This window comes from Pararge aegeria, chromosome 11, assembly GCF_905163445.1.
Source record: "Pararge aegeria chromosome 11, ilParAegt1.1, whole genome shotgun sequence".
In the NCBI taxonomy this organism is placed as follows: Eukaryota; Metazoa; Arthropoda; class Insecta; order Lepidoptera; family Nymphalidae; genus Pararge; species Pararge aegeria.
Genome location: NC_053190.1, coordinates 11,677,026 through 11,696,185, shown reverse-complemented (window position 1 = coordinate 11,696,185; position 19,160 = coordinate 11,677,026). Strand labels below are relative to the sequence as shown.

Below are 19,160 nucleotides of genomic sequence, written 5' to 3'. Positions count from 1 at the left end.
CACAGGGCATAACACGTCCTATAAATCGCCACCCTGCGTCCGTCAACCTGAGGGCGTGGGTGAAATAAATGTACCTGTACCTAATAAATTTTATGGACATTGGACTAAAACACTGCCGAATTGATTTAAAAAAATTGGTTTGCTTCTTTTATAGTAATAATTGTCAAACCAAGTAGATGGTCCACCTTAAAAGTGAAAAACCATCACCTATAAACAGAGTTTGGAGTGTCCACAGGGCATTTATTTACACGACCTATAAATCGCCTACCTGCGTCCGTCAACCTGAGGCGTGGGTGAAATAAATGTACCTGTTACCTTATGAATAAATATAAATAAATAAATAAATATACATATACTACGAAAATACACACATCGCCACCTAGCCCCAAAGTAAGCGTAGCTTGTGTTGTGGGTACTAAGATGACTGATGAATATCTTTATGAATAATATATTACATAAATAATTAGAATATACATAAAACACCCAGACACTGGCAAACATTCATGCTCATCACACAAACATTTTCCAGTTGTGGGAATCGAACCACGGCCTTCGGCTCAGAAAACAAAGTCGCTGCAAACTGCGCCAATCGGCCGTCGCCAATTTTTGGACATTATCAAAAAATCTTTAACCATAGAAAACTACATTTTCAACGAACATTTTATTTCAATATAAATAAGATTTCAGTCGGAAAAAAATGCAATTTGTATACCAATTCAGAAAGACCGAGCTGCTTAACCCACGTACGCTAGATAATAATTTAAAAAATAAACCGTTGAGTCATATAGATGCTATTATAGATTAGCCAGGCTAAGGTATTTTTTGCCAAAAAATATTAATAATTACAAAGTGCTTTTTTAACTGTCACTATTAGGTATAGAACAATATTTCGTAAAAAAAAAATATACTTTAGTATCAAGACAATTTATGTTGATAAACTTTGCCCTTTACAACATGTCAGTTGGGCGCATAGTATAGGAGATAATGAAAAACTAAAGCTCAAACACTTGCGGGATCAGAATACGGTTGAAACCAAGGGGAACAACTAGTAATGAATATTTAAAGTGAAATTAATATATTAAATTCAAATTCAAATTTCATTTCTTTCACTTTATAAGGACTTTCGAAACGAAGGACCTAAGGGTCGGGGGGGGAAATCAAATTACATCCCCTTACGGACGTAAATAGAGGATGAAAGATTTTTGTGATTTTTTTTATTATTAAGGCTATAAACCTAAAATTTTTAAAAAAGGTTTCTTTTAAAGCATAGATAGCAGTTATAAATTTTTTTTTTACCCAATTCTACCCCTAAAGGGGTGAAATAGGGGTTGGAAATTTGTATAAAAGATCCATGTTTTTGAAGTAAGACACCGAAATCTGCAAATATGTTAATAATTATAAATGTATGGGTTAATAAGAGTGGAATGGACGAAAAACCGTTGAGAAGTATTAATTGCGGCAACCAGTCCAGTAGGTACATGCAGGAAAAGAGAGGGATTAATACGGAATAAACGGATACTTATAAAACTTCGTTTATAGTAATGAAACGCAATATATACGCAAACGCAATATAATATAACTAAAAACCAAAATGGATATTTCTGTCTGTTTGTAGCCATCTACCGTAAAAAATATGTAATGATCTTAAGGAAATTTTCCTGTAGCTTTGTTTCTGGAGAAGGGCATAGACCCAATTAGGGATCCACTCAAACTCACGGAAAATCCAGAATTCTTCGCAAACGAAGCCTCGGGTATTTATATTTATCAACCTGAGGTGCACACTCCTAATTTTTATAATTTTTAACAGATTTTTTTTAAACTTTACTTTTAGATGTAATAGTTTAAACTTGAGAGTATGTATTTCTGTCTGATTGTGACCTTATAATGTATTGAGGATAAATCAATATTTAATCGGGGACGAAGTCGCAGGCAACTGCAAGTATATAATATGTATCTTTTTAAACCAACGTTATCGCATAGAACACACACAAACAAATAACATATCCTTGACGGCTCTGCACTCAGAATCTTAATTGTTTATTTATTATAATACGTATATATACTACCTTTAGTTGTACAACACAGCAAGTTAAGGACATAAATAAGTAAGATAGAAACATAAGGAAAGAAAGAGGATACAAAGGGCGGCCTAGAGAATTATTATCATCGCTTAATGCAGATTCTGATATTGTTTCTGACATTTTGGTTGAAATTATAAATCGTTATTTTACTCAGAACAATGAATTCATTGTTTTTTCGGTTCGGTTCGATAGGGATTCTGAATTAACGGTAAAAATATTAAAATAATACTTCTATAAACAGTGTTTAGCCCACTATCGCAAAGAAGCGATATAGCCCGTAAAACGAGAGATTTTTAGGGTTACGAAAAAGACGGTTATTTTATCCGACCGTCTGTATTTCACCACTCTTTTTCTCAGAGGTATATGAATATCATTTGTTTCAAGTTGACATACCTTAACTCCACCATATTTGAAAGAGCGATTCACCTTTCTTGGTAGCAATGTTCTCTTAAATCTGCGAGCTAATAACGACAGCTTGTTACACGTTCCTGCTAGTCGTTCATTGGCGTATGGCAATTCTTTTACGGTAAAGGTGGTTAATTTATGGAATGAGCTGCCAAGGGATATAAGACAGTCCAAATCATTAAACATCTTTAAATCACGGTTAAAAGACTATTTCCTGTCTAGTATGTAGCAAAATATCTATGTATTTTATGTGTATGTTTAAATAGTAATATGTATTTAAGTTTATATATTGATATATATATATATATATATATATATATATTGATATTTATATACAAATATATAAATATATATGTTTTACTATATATATGTAGTATTAGTAATAGTATGTAATGTTTATAATTAGCACAATTTAATTATTGCACTATCCCGTTTTCTCTTATATGTTTCTTCAACCAAAGGTTGTCTGGAGGAGATCGCTTCAAGCGATAAGACCGCCTTTGTGCATATGTATAGTTTTTTTATTTTTTTGTTAACCTGATTTTATATTTGTATGTGCAATAAAGACTTTTTCTTCTTCTTTCTTCTTAAACGCTCTTTAGAAAAGTAAGTCTGTATATTTGTTGTGGCGCTCACAACGGTTAGGAATACAGATTCTAAGAAAAAGAAGCCAGCAAGTAACTAAGCAGTAGCTCTTTCTATGATCGGTTAAAAGTTTACACTTATTATCATCAGCACTTAATTGGATGAGTTGGGACATTAATAGAATGAGGATGTTTTTTTTTTTAAATAACTTCAACTTGACCCTTAACTGCAGTCGTACCTGTTAAGTAATGATGCAGCCTAAGATGCTAACTGGCTAAGATTTAAGCTTAGGGGTATGTCAGTTATATTAAATTCATTGACCTAAACAGCTTCTAAGCTGTAGTGTTTGTGAATATGTAATATACATTATTTATTATAATATCTATTTGTTTAATAATACATTGTACACGAAATACACTGTCTCGAGCGCACCGCGTTAGTTACACGAGAGAGCTTAGTAGAGAGTGGATGCGTCTGATAAAGTGCCAGTGTCGAGCCTGTGCTACATTATCCAATAAAACACGGCAGACACGCTTACGTATCAGCGACATCGCACCGTAACGCTAAATCGTTTGGCGGTGCCGTCTTTGTCAGTAGATAACTTCAGAATCAGAATCCTGCCTTCCAAACTGATCCCTGGGATTTTACCCAGGCTCTATAGGGCTTATAAGAGCATAGCACTCATCGCTGCATCATGGGCCCATCAAAAATTACATTATAATTCATGTAGTTTTTTGCCTAGCCGGTAAGGGTATTTGGCATCCCTTTCGTGGGGACCGAATTCGGTCGCCAACACGCAACCGTAACTTTTCGTTAGTTATGTGCGGGCTTATTTTAAGCAATTAAATATCACTTTAATTAAACGGTGAAGGAAAACATCTTGAGAAATTCTGCATGCCAGAGAGTTCTGATAATGTTCTCAAGGGCGTCGAGTCTACCAATTTGCAGTTTGCAAGCTTGATTGACTACAGCTTTAACCGAAGGGTTAAGAATGAGAAGTCATTCCTATGGGTTCTAATGGGCTATGATGATAATTGTCGTTTTTTTACAGAAATACCGGAGTAACTGGCCACCTCCAAGGGGCAGGTCGGAACATCGTGCTTGTAGCACAGCATGCCACTCTCATAGACACCCTAACGGTGCGGGAGACACTCCAATTTGCTGCCGCATTGAAACTACCTCATGCGAGCCGACATGAACGTATCAACACGGTAAGTTGTAAATAGTTTACTATAATTTACTCAGTAAAAATTAATTCAGCTGAACACGAGTAGGACCAAAAGTCGCCACGAGATATGAATGTCTACTAATTTTCTAGTCTTATCAGATAGAAATAGGACGAGAAAATCGAAGCCATAAATTTCTCGCGGCGCGCATTTAGCCCCTACTGCACATTAACCGGGTTCTTTTTCTTTTTATATGGCAATGTCGGTATAGCGCCACAAATCACAGATAATAATACCATAGTTTGTGGATTACTTCCCTCTTACGCTAATTACATCATTCACATCATTAGTTCCTATTGATAATAATTGATCCCTGATAACTGTTTATTTTTAAAGTTAATTATAATTGATGATTTGGGGTAATCTTAACATTTGTCCCGAGGTTGTTAAAAACGGTTATATTTGAACGGTGAGTTCTAATTTAAATTATACCTTGTATAATAAACACAACTATCGCACAGAAAAGTGCAAAAATAAAATTTATTTTATTATACCTACCTATCTTAGGTTTGTAAATTACTAAATATATATATTATAAAATGTGCTATAATTATATACTTAATATTTTTTTTTTCAGTTAACGTTATAAGTACTTAAATACTAGTTAATTTTATCAACATATGCATATATACATTTAAAAATGTTATCTATACATCATGTATAAGTTGAAAATTGCAAGTTTATGTACCTGTCTTACCTAGTTGTAAAACAAAATGTCATGTTCTATATTTAGGTACGTGAAATACAGCATTTAAAACAGGTTAGGTAATTTTAGTGGCATTAAAAATGGTATTGACCCCTTAAGCCCGGACAAATGAGTCACAAAATTGTACTTTTGCAGCAAAAAATTGTACGTGAGCAGTAAAAATTAAATGCACAAGAATGGATGGCAAATTATGTTGTATCCAAATCTATACACTTTATTATATTGACAGATCTAAATAAATTAAAAGTTAAAAAAAAACTAAAATATCACGCTTGGTATAAAAAAGCCAATCTAATTTCTACCTTCGAGTTTAGTTTATTTATAAAAGCGCGCTTTTAGTTTTTCTTCAACTACTTACCTATTATTTTTATTGAAGCGAAAATAATTCGATTACCCATTAACAATCAAATTTATATAATCAAAATTATAGAATCGGCTAAAGATAATGGTTGGAAATTAATATTAACTTCAGTCCTACTTTATGGACTATACATGAAAATTATATAAATTAACAAAAATATTGTTTTCAAGTTAAAAATGGAATAATTTTATCAAATCAGTCCTCGGTATATTTACAAAGATTTAACGAAATCAGACCGTTTGAAGAAAGTCAAAATGAAGTCCGAAGAAGTCGGTTACAAACATAGAAACAAACTTACTGGTTACCTTAGCTTAATATAAAGTGTATAAAATAGTGTTTTGCTTTTTCATCAAGAACATTATAGTATACTTTAGAAATATCAACTTGTAACGTGAATTATTTCTTTTTTTACCCGTGCTTCAACAAGCTTTACATGTACAACAGAATCGGCACCATTAGAATTTCCTAACCAAGAAACTGGTTTAATCGCTTAAGGTATCCTCAATGACACAGCTCAGCGGAATCTAGCGTAGGTATGTACGTATTGAAGTGTACATGGTATTGAAATGTTGTCGATATCTTTATACTTGTAAATAATGTAAATGTAATTATATAACTAAAAATTTCATTATATAACTGTAAATGTAATTACTATTATAAATCATGTAATGTAATAATGTAAATGACATATGGCCGCTTTCCCGTATCCATATCTCTACAGAAGATCACTTTTAGTTCCACCAAAGATGTAGTCTTTGCTGAGTGGCAGTGGCTTACCTACACAGGGTTTTTGACCAGAGAGTTGACATGAAAAGGAAAACTCATATACTAGATAAATTTATGGATAGGTATTGCTTTTGTCAGTGTGGTGACGGCAGATCAGAACATTTGTCACCACCGCTCTTCTTGCGTGTGTCGTACGACGCGACTAAGGGAATATAACAGAGAACGGGCAGCAGTGTTCTCTGTGCTGCTACCGCTAAGGTCCGACGGATTATGGCCTATGGGCAAACCCTCCCGTTTGGAGAGGCCAAGTTCAGCTTTTGAATCTTATAAGTTTTCGATAATTAATGATTGCTTTTGTCTGCATCTATAAAGTTCACGCCACTACTGAGTGGAGACCCTTTTGGGAACAATCGCACATTTATTGTGTATATTAGGTACTCCTACAAATTAGCGAAAAGTGTGCAATAGTGTGTTTGTTCGTCTGTTTGTTGGGAGCGGTGATAGCGGGTAAGAGCTCCACTTCACTTTCGGGGGGGCCGAGTTCGAATCCCAGCACGCACTGCTAATTTTTCTTAGTTATGTGCGTTTTAAGTAATTAAAATATCACTTGCTTCAACAGTGAAGGAAAACATCATGAGAAAACCTGCATGCCTGAGAGTTCTACATTATGTTCTCAAAGGTGTGTGGAGTCCACCAATCCGCACTGGGCCAGCGTGGTGGACTACGGCCCTAACCCCCTTCTCATTGTGGGAGTACACCTGTGCCCTGTGATGATGGTCTGTTTGCTTGTTTGCCCTTTCTGAACGCTCTATCTAAGCAACCAATCGACTTGATTGGCATAGAGTTGTGAGAAAAAACGGCGAGTAACATAGGCTACTTTTGATCCTGGAAAAACATCCATTCATCATTCGCATTTTTACACCATATATCGACCTTTCTTACAACAAAGTATCCAAATCGCGGGGTGCTTAGTATTTTATATGTCTTACTTTTATATTGCAGATGGAATCGGTGTCGAAACAGCTAGGAATACGTGAGGTGCTCGACACAAGAGCTGGACGCTTGTCGGGCGGTGAACGCAAAAGGCTGACCATAGCATGCGAACTGCTCACCGATCCCACCGTTATGCTGGTCGATGAACCCACCAGGTACCAATAACAACACTGCGTAGTAGCTAGTTTAACTCTCACTCGGTTGTGACTAGTCGCCAGCTACCGTGATAGACGCGCCACCCGAGCGATTTAGCGTTCCTGTACGATGTTTAGATTACTGACAGCTTGATGGATTATTTTCCTTTCCTGGAGTTTTGAATACGCATCTCCAAAGAGGCTGCAAATGCTACGCATTACGTATGATTGTGACAATGTAAACATGGTGCATTCTGCATGGTGACTTTTGCTTTTAAAATATTCTTTATTAAATGCACAAATAACTTTCAGATATGCATTTAAAGAACTTCAGTTAAAGTCAATATGTACCTACGTAAAACATAATTCGCTAGTAGTAATAGGTATATCCAAAAGTGGATATCTTAAACCAAGATGTTTAATATTCAAGTCCTGGCCTAGTTAGACATCAGTTTTCACACGCAATAAATATAATAGGTAGTTATTTAAGACGCTTCTAGAATATCTACTCAGCCTATTATTTAATACTCTAGCGGTTGTCCAGTCATCAGTCATGTAAAATTTCTGTTAAAAGATATTTTCCAATGTATACTTTTATCGGATCTATGGCTTCTACGTCTAAGGGGAAGTTTTGAGGAATAAAAAGTAGGTATCCTATATTACTCCCAGAACAACCAGCGTTTTCACAGTTCAAACAGATAGAAAGGCATACAAAATATTTATTGTACTTATTAATCTTATGAGCTTTGCTTATGAGCCCGCAGAAGCGGTGGTAGTGGGTTTGACTTCGATATCACTTTCGGCGGGGCGAGTTCGAATCCCAGCACGCACCTCTTAACTTTCCTTAGTTATGTGCTTTTTAATAGTTCTTGAGTAAACCACTGCCATCGTTTTTACTGAAAGAAATCAGATAAAGCCGTTACATGCAAAATTAAAATAATGTGACTTCTGTCGCTTTATTAGGTAAGCGTCGCGTAGCGTAGGTACTATGCGGGTATCGGTCTTTTATCTTCAATAGGGTTGTCATAAGTAAACACTAAGAATGTTTTGAATTACTTTGTATGGAAAAATAAATATGGTATTTTAATTCAATATTTTAAAAGTGATTCCTTATGAAATATATCCTTCAATATTATTTCGTAAATCTGTAACACGTTGTATTTTTGTGAACAGCGGCCTTGACTCCGTATCATCCATGTCAGTGGCCCAAGCTCTCAAATCAGTGGCTAACAGCGGGAGAACAGTCGCCTGCGTGATCCACCAACCTTCCTCCCAGTTGTTCGCTTCCGCTGATGACGTCATCCTCCTTTCCAATGGCAGGACCTTATATGCCGGCGCAATCGCAGATGTTCCAGAGTTACTGAAGAAGTTTGGATTTGTTTGCCCACTTTACTACAACCTAGCAGATTTTCGTAAGTTTTATTACGTGGCCTTATAAACTACTGAATGCAATGAACTTTCGTTGACGGCCGATTGGCGCAGTGGGCAGCGACCCTGCTTTCTGAGTCCAAGGCTGTGGATTCGATTCTCACAACTGGATGTTTGTGTGATGGACATGAATGTTTTTCAGTGTTTATATGCATATTATAATTACATATTTATGTATTTTATTTATAAAAATATTCATCAGTCATCTTAGTAGCCATAACACAAGCTAGACTTACTTTGGGGCTAGATGGCGATGTGTGTTCTGTCGTCATATATTTATTTATTAATTCAGGTTAAATTTTATACAGGCTAGTTGTGATGGGTAACCCTAAAGACAAATCCGAGCCGCAAAGCGATTAAGCGTTCCGGTACGTAGCGTTGAAACTTAGTGGTATGATTTAATATCAATGGCATACCCCTAACAGGTAATCATCTTCGACTGCATAATCACTTACCACCAGCTGAGACTAGTGAATGCAAACTCGTGCCCTGAAGGGGGCAGGTAACGGTTTGGTAATTACGATGATGATGACACGTGTAAATACGAGTTCAAGTCATTAGATTTGTTTAGGGTTGTCAATTTTTGTCGTTATGTTTTTTATTGTATGTACGTTATTTGAAATTGTGACCTAATAATTTCTCTAAATTGAAAGTAAGTGATAACTTTTATTGGTGGTGCCCAAGTAAAGCTTTTCCGACTAGCCTAACTATAGAGGCATGCAGGTTTCCTCACGATGTTTTCCTTCACCATTGTCCTTTGAAGCAAGTGATATTTTAATTGCTTAGAACGCACATAACTTAGAAAAGTTAGAGGTGCGTTCTGGGATTCGAACTCGGCCCCCCGAAAGTGAAGTCATAGTTCTACCCACTGGGCTATCACTGTTTTAATAATTTGACATTCGAACGAAGAAAACCAAATATTGCGTGCGTGTTTCACCAAAATATAAGAATCCGATTTTCTTTTTTTTTGTTTTGGTTTGTTTGCCTGGATATTGGAGTCATTTATGAAAAACAACTCTAGGAAAATACAAAAGGTATAACAGTTGAAAAAACAATAAAATTCTTTCGCATGAGAATTGTCACTTCGGATTACTTTAGGTGGCTCGAATTTCTCCGGGCTATCTAATTTTTATATGAAACTAGCGTACCCAGCCCGCTTCGCCGGACTAGATTTTGCTTTATTTTATTTAAACAATAAACTTACATCATTAAATTTTTAATAAAAGCTGTATTTGACAGTTTGACAGTTTAAAAATAGGAGTGCTCCGATCGTCACCAAACTTTACAGGATTACTCGCCAGGTCAATCCGGAGATTCCCTGAAAGTTTAATTGAAATCGGTCCAGCCGTTTCGGAGCCTATACGGAACATACCCACACACTTTCTCTTTTATATAATAATATATAGATAGAAGATAGATACACTGACATTATGATGCTTATAGCTACAGATACAGTAGTAACACATTAAATCAATGTACTTATACAGTGAGCTTATAGTAACATATTAGGTAAAATTAATGTACTGATATGACTTTACAATTATTTTTGACAGTTTTGGAAATAGCAAGCAGCGGATGTGCCAACAATTTATCACCTTTAGAACAAGAAGCCAACACATACACAAATGAAATAAAAAAGATTGCAGACAAAGAGGTTCAACACCGGAATGGAAAAGGTAAACATAGAAAAAAATTTTGGTACCTAACTAAATAACCTTAGACCGCGCAAAATTCAAATGTTGTATTTATTGCATTTAGCTAAAACTTTTTGTTAACTGGTCGTACCGGTATTAGATAACTACCTGGATAGCCTAGCTAGATACTTCGGCTTGAATGCTTAGAACCATTCAATAAAACCAGTTTTAATGTTTATAGTAAAGTAAGTATCTTTAATTATTTATGTGCATGATGTATCTAAGTGCCATTCGTGTCGCAATTCTATAAGAATTATACACAAGGTGATGCGCAATTCTAAATTATTTGCAAATTTCCATAAATTTTATATTTTCCATTATAATGGAAGGTAGAACTTATCACGGTTATCTCAGACCACAGTAAGGCGTTCTGTGAGAAAGCGTACTCTTGGCCAATCACACTGCAAGATGGAACATGGAACGCCAAGAGGTTCTAGACAGTAGAAATCGCAAAAATTACCTTCGCCTCCCCTTAACGTAGGAGATGTAGAATTTCCTGAGGAATGAATAAAATTGATCAAGCTATCTTCTAAGAAAAATCGCATTAGTTCTCGAACCGTCGCAATACCAAGGTAGCAGTCAATTCCGCTTACTTACATTATTCTTGAGATCAGCACAATTTTATAATATCACTCCAGGATAACTTTATACAATTTAACGACTAAGTATTTTTCAACGCCTTCTGATACTGCAACCTTAGTAACTTAATTAATTCTTCGCTTTGACTTCAGATGCAATCGAATTTTAGAATTCCTCGTTATATTTTTTCACATATTAATATCTATAAAAAAAACATTCATGAGCACCAAAGAACCAAATTCATAAGGTTGACTATATTCTCGTACCACCTTCTACACCTTATATTAGTTGAGGCAAAAAGGGGATAATATTTCTATGCAACTCTTCGATCATACATTCTAAATATGCAGTTTGATAAACAATCTAACAGAAAAGTTTACGGTTTTTCTTTATACATACAATTATCTGTTCAAAAATACATTAGCTTTCTCAGTAAGCAAACAACGGAAAATGGGTTAACGTATATTGTATGAGTACTTATTTAACACCGTCACTTTTTGACGAGATATGGATCTATATTTCACCCCCAATGGCGTCGAGCGAGCTCATCGCGGCTAGCATGAGTAGGACAGAAGACATTTTTCTCCCCGGCGAAATGACAAAATTATAACTTCTCTTTCAGTTTACCAACTCTGCGAACATTGGTCCACGTGTGGAAATAATATCCAAATAATATGTGTAATAAAAGGGGAGAAACTGCACCTATTCCCTGTTGCCTCATTTTGGCCGGTGGACACGTAATTTTTATCCCAGCGGATATAATCCCCGGTGCCACTGTCAAAACCTTAAGGTTATCAGCTACGATCCTTCCGAAATTACATATAAATTTGCTATTGTTACAGATAACTCAACTGAAGCAGAAGCCCTATTAAGGCCGAAAATAGAATATAAGGAAACGTACGCAGCCGGATTCAGCAAGCAGATGTGTGCACTACTACACCGAGGTTACTTAGGCGCTCTTCGAGATGTCCATCTGACGCAGGTTATTTACCCAACTTAAATGACGTTGGATAGAAGCAGGCGTTACATTGCGGAAATCCATAATATTTTATAAAAAATTAAGCTTAATTTGTTAAGTGACTTAACAATTATTCATTGTAAAGTCAATACCTGAGGATGCTCCGGTTTCAAAGCGAATTCCTTCACTCATCTTAGGGGAAAAAATCATAAGATCATATATATCATCTTTCATCTCATGTTATTCTTCACCATTAGGTATTAAACCAAACTATATTTATTAAAACTCAAATAACCTAAAAAAGTTAACGGTGCGTGCCAGGGCTCGAATTCAGCTCCATCGAAAGTGACGCCGAAGTCCGAACTAGGCTATCGTTTCTTTTTGTATAATGTATTTAAAACAAAATATACAACAAATTCTATGTTATTGTCAAATCAAATATACGAAGGTCGGCATTGTAGGTTCATAATATATAACTCACTTTGTACTGATAACTTTTTGTACTGCGATAAAAAAATTACTTCCTCAACTTCGCCATCCTGTTACAGATAAGGATCACCACCCACTTCGTAGTGGCATTGCTACTGGGCGCACTGTACAATGGAGCAGGGAACGAAGGCAGCCGCGTGATGTCAAACACTGGATGTCTCTTCTTCTTCTTGCTTTTCCTATTTTTCTCAAACGCTATGCCAACTATACAGAATTGTAAGTTTCATTTAATAAACAGCTAGTCAAAAACGGTCGATTGTTCGCAGTGGGCAGCAACCCTGCATTCTGAGTGAGGCCGTGGGTTCGATTCCAACAACTGGAAAATCTATGTGTGATGAACATGGATGTTTTTCAGTGTCTGGCTGTTTATATGTAGATTATAAGTATTTATTTATATAATTCATCAGTCATCTTAGTACCCATAACAAAAGTAACGCATACTTTGGAGCTAGATGGCGATCACTCGAATGGCGATGTGTTTTGTCGTAGTATATATTTATAAAAAATAATGGACGCACTTAACTGATAGGCTATTTATTTACTGATGATCCTGAGATCGATACTTTCTGAGAAATAACTGTATAAATCAAAATTACGCAGTGACAACATCAGCCTAACATTTAAGGTCAAATGGTCACGGATTACTTCTGCAGTATAAAAATGTTATGTTCATAGATAATATTAAAACAATAATAATTTAAACACCTAAACGCAGCGTTGGTCGACACCCAACGAGGTGGGCAGATGACTAGAAGCCACTGGAATCAAACGACCTACCGTGAATTTAAGAACTCTCTACGAAAGACCTATGTCCTATGACCTAAGAGCGGTGGACGTTAATCGGTTGAAATTATGGTGACCATGATGAATTATACCAAACGTTCATAGGTATTAATGTAATTTCCAGAGATTACAATAATTAGAAAGGTTTGACATTACTGAAATTACTGAAACATAAGGTACCTATCTAGTTTTAATTTTGTAGTGTTGCACATAATTTTACTTTTGTTCTAATACCCTATTTCATAAAAAAGATAATGCCGCCAAGGTCCGTTAACAAGATCTATGTTGGACAAGTAGATGCCTATATTCGCTATTGATATAGTCCTAACCATAACCATTCATATCGTACTCTCTCGTCTCCTGTGTGCTTGAGAACAATTTCTTGGTGTTAAAAACTAGTATAAATTTACTTACTTTTTATGGTGTGACCACCATGGGATTTTTGATTATTAGGAACTATTTTTTTCATCGTAGGATAATATTATCACACACCGATGAAGAAAGGAATTAGTATATTGCTTTGATTTTACGGTGTGTGAAAGCGAGAGGCTTCAAAATTCAAAAATTAATATTAATTTATTTGAAGTAGGCCTAATCGTGCAACGTCCTTTTGCAACGTCAATTCTGTATAATTGTAGTAACTCTACTATAGGTTCAGAAGGCAGACTTTACCGACACGAAGTCGGCAAGAAACTCAGCAGTTGCTCTTTTCCAACATCAACATTTAGCAATTTTACAATCATTATTCTGTGTTGCGAGAGATTTACTATTAACTATAAAAATCATCAATTGTATAGTTAATAGTAAATAAATGTGTTTTAGCACGTTTATTACAGCTAAGTAGGTCCAAAATTGCTTTGCCCAAGAAAGACTTCTGACTTCTGGCATTTATATTTTACCCACTCACAATGCTACAGCAAGAAGCCCAAAGTGAACTATTATATTAAGTTGAACTGTTCAATGTTTATTTGCAGCAAGATGTAAGTGAATGATAAAATTGTTACAGTTCCAGTGGAATCGACTGTGGTGCTACAGGAGCACCTAAACAAATGGTATTATTTGTCCACCTACTGCGCTTCTAAGATAATAGTGGATCTGCCAATACAGGTAGGTACACAACCGTGTTTTCTACGTCACATTTTAGTTTCCTACTTCTCTTATATGCTAGAAAGGCTGTTGATATTTTTATACCTGTTAGCAAGATGATACTTTCTATTGCCTTGATGTACCTAGATACCTAACTTTAAAAAAGTGAATAGGGAAGGCTTTACCGCTTTAATATCCAATGGGCTGGGCCTGCTCTCATAATGAATAGAGGAATTATACTTATGAGCCTAAACTTGACCAGCTTAGCCACTTATTTATTAATTAATTTATTTATTATTTATGTACCATAAATTGTGAATAAGAACATATTATACATGAACTGTAAAAAGGAAAGCTTATTTCTATAAGAGATCTCTTCCAGCTACCCCATGATGTGAGTAAGATTATTTTATCATAATACTCAGCCCATAAATGTCTGTAGTGTTGAGCCTCCTATTTTTTAACCTTAAAGTATTTGTTTCACATAATATTTTAATAAAAGTTACACGCTCAGGTTAGTTCCTATCGTTCTTTAATGCAGCGGTTTGTTTTTCTGACACCTGGACTTATTTTCTTAAAGTAAATACCTACAAACACACACACACACACAACATTTTGGTATAGAACCAATCATTTTGTTGTGTGTTATTTTATAAAAAAAAATAACGTAATAAAGCAAAAAACCACACAGGTTTATCAGCAGAGGTGCAAATCTGCAACCATTTTCATAGGTAGGTCGCTTACACACAGCAATGTCTTTCTATTTTTAAGTTTTTGTGAAAAAGCTTTGGTTAACCGTACGAAAAATACAACATACGATACTTTAACAAAACTTGAACAGGCATCCACGATACAAGCTCACCTAGTGTAGGGTTCAACGATAATTATTTGTTTTTAATGGTTTGTTTTGTTTAGTTTGATTAAAAAACGCTATTCTAAGGAATAGCGTTTTTCTAAGGAAACACCATTGAAATAACAGAGTTGAGGCCCAAAACCAACTTATATCAGATATAAGTTGGTTCAATAATAACCAGACCCCGGAAAAGTTATTTATAATAGTTATTCTTTACAGTTACTATGTGCAACAATATTCATCTTCCCGGCGTGGTACTTGACGTCGCAGCCACTGGAGGCCTATAGGTTTGGGCTGGCTTGGGTCATCTGCGCTCTAATAACTATACTAGCCCAAACCTTTGGACTAGTTGTAGGTGCTGCTTGTGGAGTCAAGGTATATTATGACTAAATCTCTAACTTATTAATAATTAATAATTAATAATTACCTTCGATCAATAATTAATAAACGTACTGTATGCTACACTCTGTAAAAAGTGGATGTATAAAGTACTTCATGCCAATCATCCGTGTAGAATAAATGCAGGGTTACTTATCGAAACTTGATATAACTTTTTTACAACTAGGTATATATGTCTATGGAAAAGGAATTTCCGGTTTACAATAATTAAAGATTACATATGAGATAAGAGCTCCCTTTGAAGACGCAAAGTCGAAACCTCAGTTTTAGTAAGGTAAACATGTAATAGGGTTATTTTTTTCTTTTTTCAGCTGGGCCTCTTCGTCATCCCCGCGTTAAATATACCGATGTTAATGTTTTCCGAATTCTTCATTCCTTATCAAGAAATGCCTTCATACTTACAACCGTTCGCTGTAATATCGTATTTCCGCTACGCGTTCGATGCCTTCTTACAAACAGCGTACGGTTTTGGTCGGGCGAAATTACCGTGCCATAAAGTATTCTGCGCATTCAAGAATCCGGACAAGTATTTAAATGAATTGGGACTATCACAAAACTATACCAACGATGTGATAGCTCTGGTTGTATGGATTGTCATTTTGAAAATATCGCTCATATGCGTATTGAAATACAGAGTTTACAAAGCGTGTAGATAGCGTTATGGTGGCTTTAACAATCGGCGATAAAGATTTTAAATATAGCTATGTATTTCGCAATATTTTTAATATATAAGGTCAAGGTGCTACTCGATAGTCGTAACTACTATATATAGGTATAAGAAATAAAACCCCAAATCAATACTGTGATATTCATATTACAGGGTAGATAGTTCTTCAAAGTTTCATTCGATGGAAGGTTGATAAACTCTCTACATATTAACGTCCAACTGCTGGGCCTCCACATAGTAGAGCATAAACCCCCCCACGCTGCTCCAATGCAAGTTGGTGGGCTTTTACGACTATTATCAAAAGTTAGTGATAATAACCGAGGCAAGGGGGCATGGCTGTCTGCTAGATAAAATAAGTTAGAAATCCCTAAATTAAAATTGTGATATTCGTATGTACATAATTGATAGTGCTGTTAGGTTGGATTTGGTGAACAAAAAATTATCTTTATGACAGATTTTGTAATAACGTAGGTACCTACCTACTAATAGTTAATATTTTTCAAACATATCATACACTGCAAAGTAATAAAAATATTGTTTAAATAACAAGAAAACTAAGAAAAAAAGCGGTACACAGAGCACAAATATTTCGCCAATGTCATGTTAAAGGAGAATAAACTGCTCAGAGCATTACTTATCAACTGGTGACTTGTAATTAATTTCGCCTTTGTCCATTATTTTCGGTAGTCAGCTTGAGATATAAATAATAAATATAAATAAATTTACTTTTTACGACAATAAACACATCATCATATAGCCCCAAAGTAAGCATAGCTTGTGTTATGGGTACTAAGATGACTGGTGAATATATTTATGAATAAAATACATAAATCATAAAATAGATATAAACACCCAGGCACTGAAAAACATTCATGTTCATCACACAAACATTTTCCAGTTGTGGGAATCGAACCCACGGCCTGATATGATTTAGCAATAAGTTCTACAACTACCAATACAAAACTAACCCGAATTCTCTGTTGCAGTAAATACTCAAGTAAGAAATGACAACGTCAGATATAAAAAAAATATTTAACGTATTTTTTTTTAATTTTTGCGTTTAAATTCTAGCTCGTTAAAATAAATTCGACTATGAGGTTATTAACGCACACTGTTAAACAAGAATATAAATAAGAAAAAAGGTCAAACTGATAAGAGAGATCAATTGCCAAAGTTGTAGTAATCCAACCCTCATCATATTTGCATAAAGTGACAGGTCATCATGCTATCAGTTATAAAATGAAAACCAGTGACCCACCCTGGGCCCGTGTTTGATCTCAGGCGGGGATTTTTTTTATTTCTCAATTACCTGTGGTCTGGTTTCATGATAGGTTTTGAGAAAGACGTTCCCGCCATGCGATGTAGCCATAGCGTTCCAGTAGGATACCGCATATAAACCGTTTAGGGGTGTGCATTTCATACAACTAAAACCACTACTTGTCGTAGAATAAAAAAATAATAAAAAGTGCGAGTAGGGCTTGCACACAAGGGTTCCGTATGATATGAAACAATATGCAACATTACATGTGCATTAAGATTATTAGTATCGAGCATAAAACAACAAAAAAATCAGATTTATTTGATGGAAACCCTGTAACTTTCAACTTTTTGCTAACTATATCATTAGTTGTTATAGCGACAATAAAATTACAATGTATGTTAAACTCTAGGTTTCCATTGGCACATTTGAGCGCGGAACCCTAAAATCAGATTCGCCTTTGCAGTATTTATATTGTACCGATTTTATATACGTGTATCATTGATAATTTTGTACGTAAAATATAACCTACCTACTTAATGTTATTTTTGTATTAAACCATTTACTTAAAACCTGCTTTCTTATTTTTATCCCAAAAACATTTCTATATTCATACATTAAAACTATTGAAAGTATCCGAAAAATATGACAAATAAAAAGAAGTGTATATCACAGAAAATACTTTATTTTTCTACATTTATACATGATCTTAAGTTTTAATATTATAACATTTAACATCAATATATTAATAGATTACAAATATGTAAGTATTAGATACAAAATCCCCTCAGTGATAACCGTGATTTTATACACACTATGGCTTAAAGGTAGCCAATCAATTTTGAGATATACAATAATCAGCATAAGCATATATTTATTTTAAAAGGGTTGATGCCCACACATCAATTACGTCGACATTCAGTCAACGATCAGTCGCGATTATTTTATGTGTTACATTTATGTAAATAAGTAGTCACTGCAACACGGTTTACTGATGTGGGGAAGGGGGCGTATAGTTTACGACTTGTATAGATTAAATAAATCCTTATGAGCCTTCGGAACGTTGGCTCTAATACAAAACCATTCATAGTACATTTGAGAAACATCACATATACAAACAGAAATCCAGCTACATACAACAGTCCTAAAAGGGCTCCAATAATAAACGTGCCGTATCGTCGGAATAGCATGAAATGTTTTACCTCTATCAACTGATAGCCTAATTTAAAGGGAAAGCTTGGAAAAGCACTGCACAACTATTCCGTAGTTATGCCAAAGAACGCCAGTCGCGTATATCCGTTCTTTGGAGTATCCACGTGATTATTATTTTGTGAGTCACAACGACTATTTACGTGGTATACAATAAGTAATAAAACTGATGTGTATTTTGTGATTTAAATACAACATTATTTTACGAACTTCAATGATAAGAATAAAATTATTTCGCAATCAACAATCAATTTGAGCGAGAGTACCAAAATTTCCAATCATTTATCATATCAGATTATTACAGTATATAATATAAAATGTCCAAAAGGAAACAATATGTCGCATTGTCTCGAAAACAAGTCTACCAAAGATCAGTATGGGTAGGTACATGTTATATAAAAGATTTTCTTTATTCAGTATATTATAATGGTCTATCCAGAGATTTCATGATAAGTGCCCTTCCCGGTACATCGGGACAAAACAAACCAGAAACAATACTTGCTTTTACAACTCGGTCATTCTTGAGGTTTAACCGTACTG

At 35.0% G+C, this 19,160-nt stretch overlaps 1 protein-coding gene across 1 annotated transcript in view; it reads left to right on the top strand.

The window, feature by feature from the left end:
- LOC120627629 (ATP-binding cassette sub-family G member 1-like) overlaps positions 1–16,935 on the top strand; it is a 32,708-nt gene extending 15,773 nt beyond the window's left edge. Inside the window, exons 3-11 of the mRNA XM_039895642.1 lie at positions 4,123–4,282; positions 7,093–7,238; positions 8,391–8,629; positions 10,199–10,321; positions 11,761–11,900; positions 12,425–12,581; positions 14,155–14,255; positions 15,307–15,462; positions 15,798–16,935. Coding sequence (XP_039751576.1) covers positions 4,123–4,282; positions 7,093–7,238; positions 8,391–8,629; positions 10,199–10,321; positions 11,761–11,900; positions 12,425–12,581; positions 14,155–14,255; positions 15,307–15,462; positions 15,798–16,142 — 1,567 coding nt within the window. The 3' untranslated portion in view covers positions 16,143–16,935. The remainder of the gene's footprint in view (positions 1–4,122; positions 4,283–7,092; positions 7,239–8,390; positions 8,630–10,198; positions 10,322–11,760; positions 11,901–12,424; positions 12,582–14,154; positions 14,256–15,306; positions 15,463–15,797) is intronic.
- Positions 16,936–19,160: the final 2,225 nt, after the last annotated feature.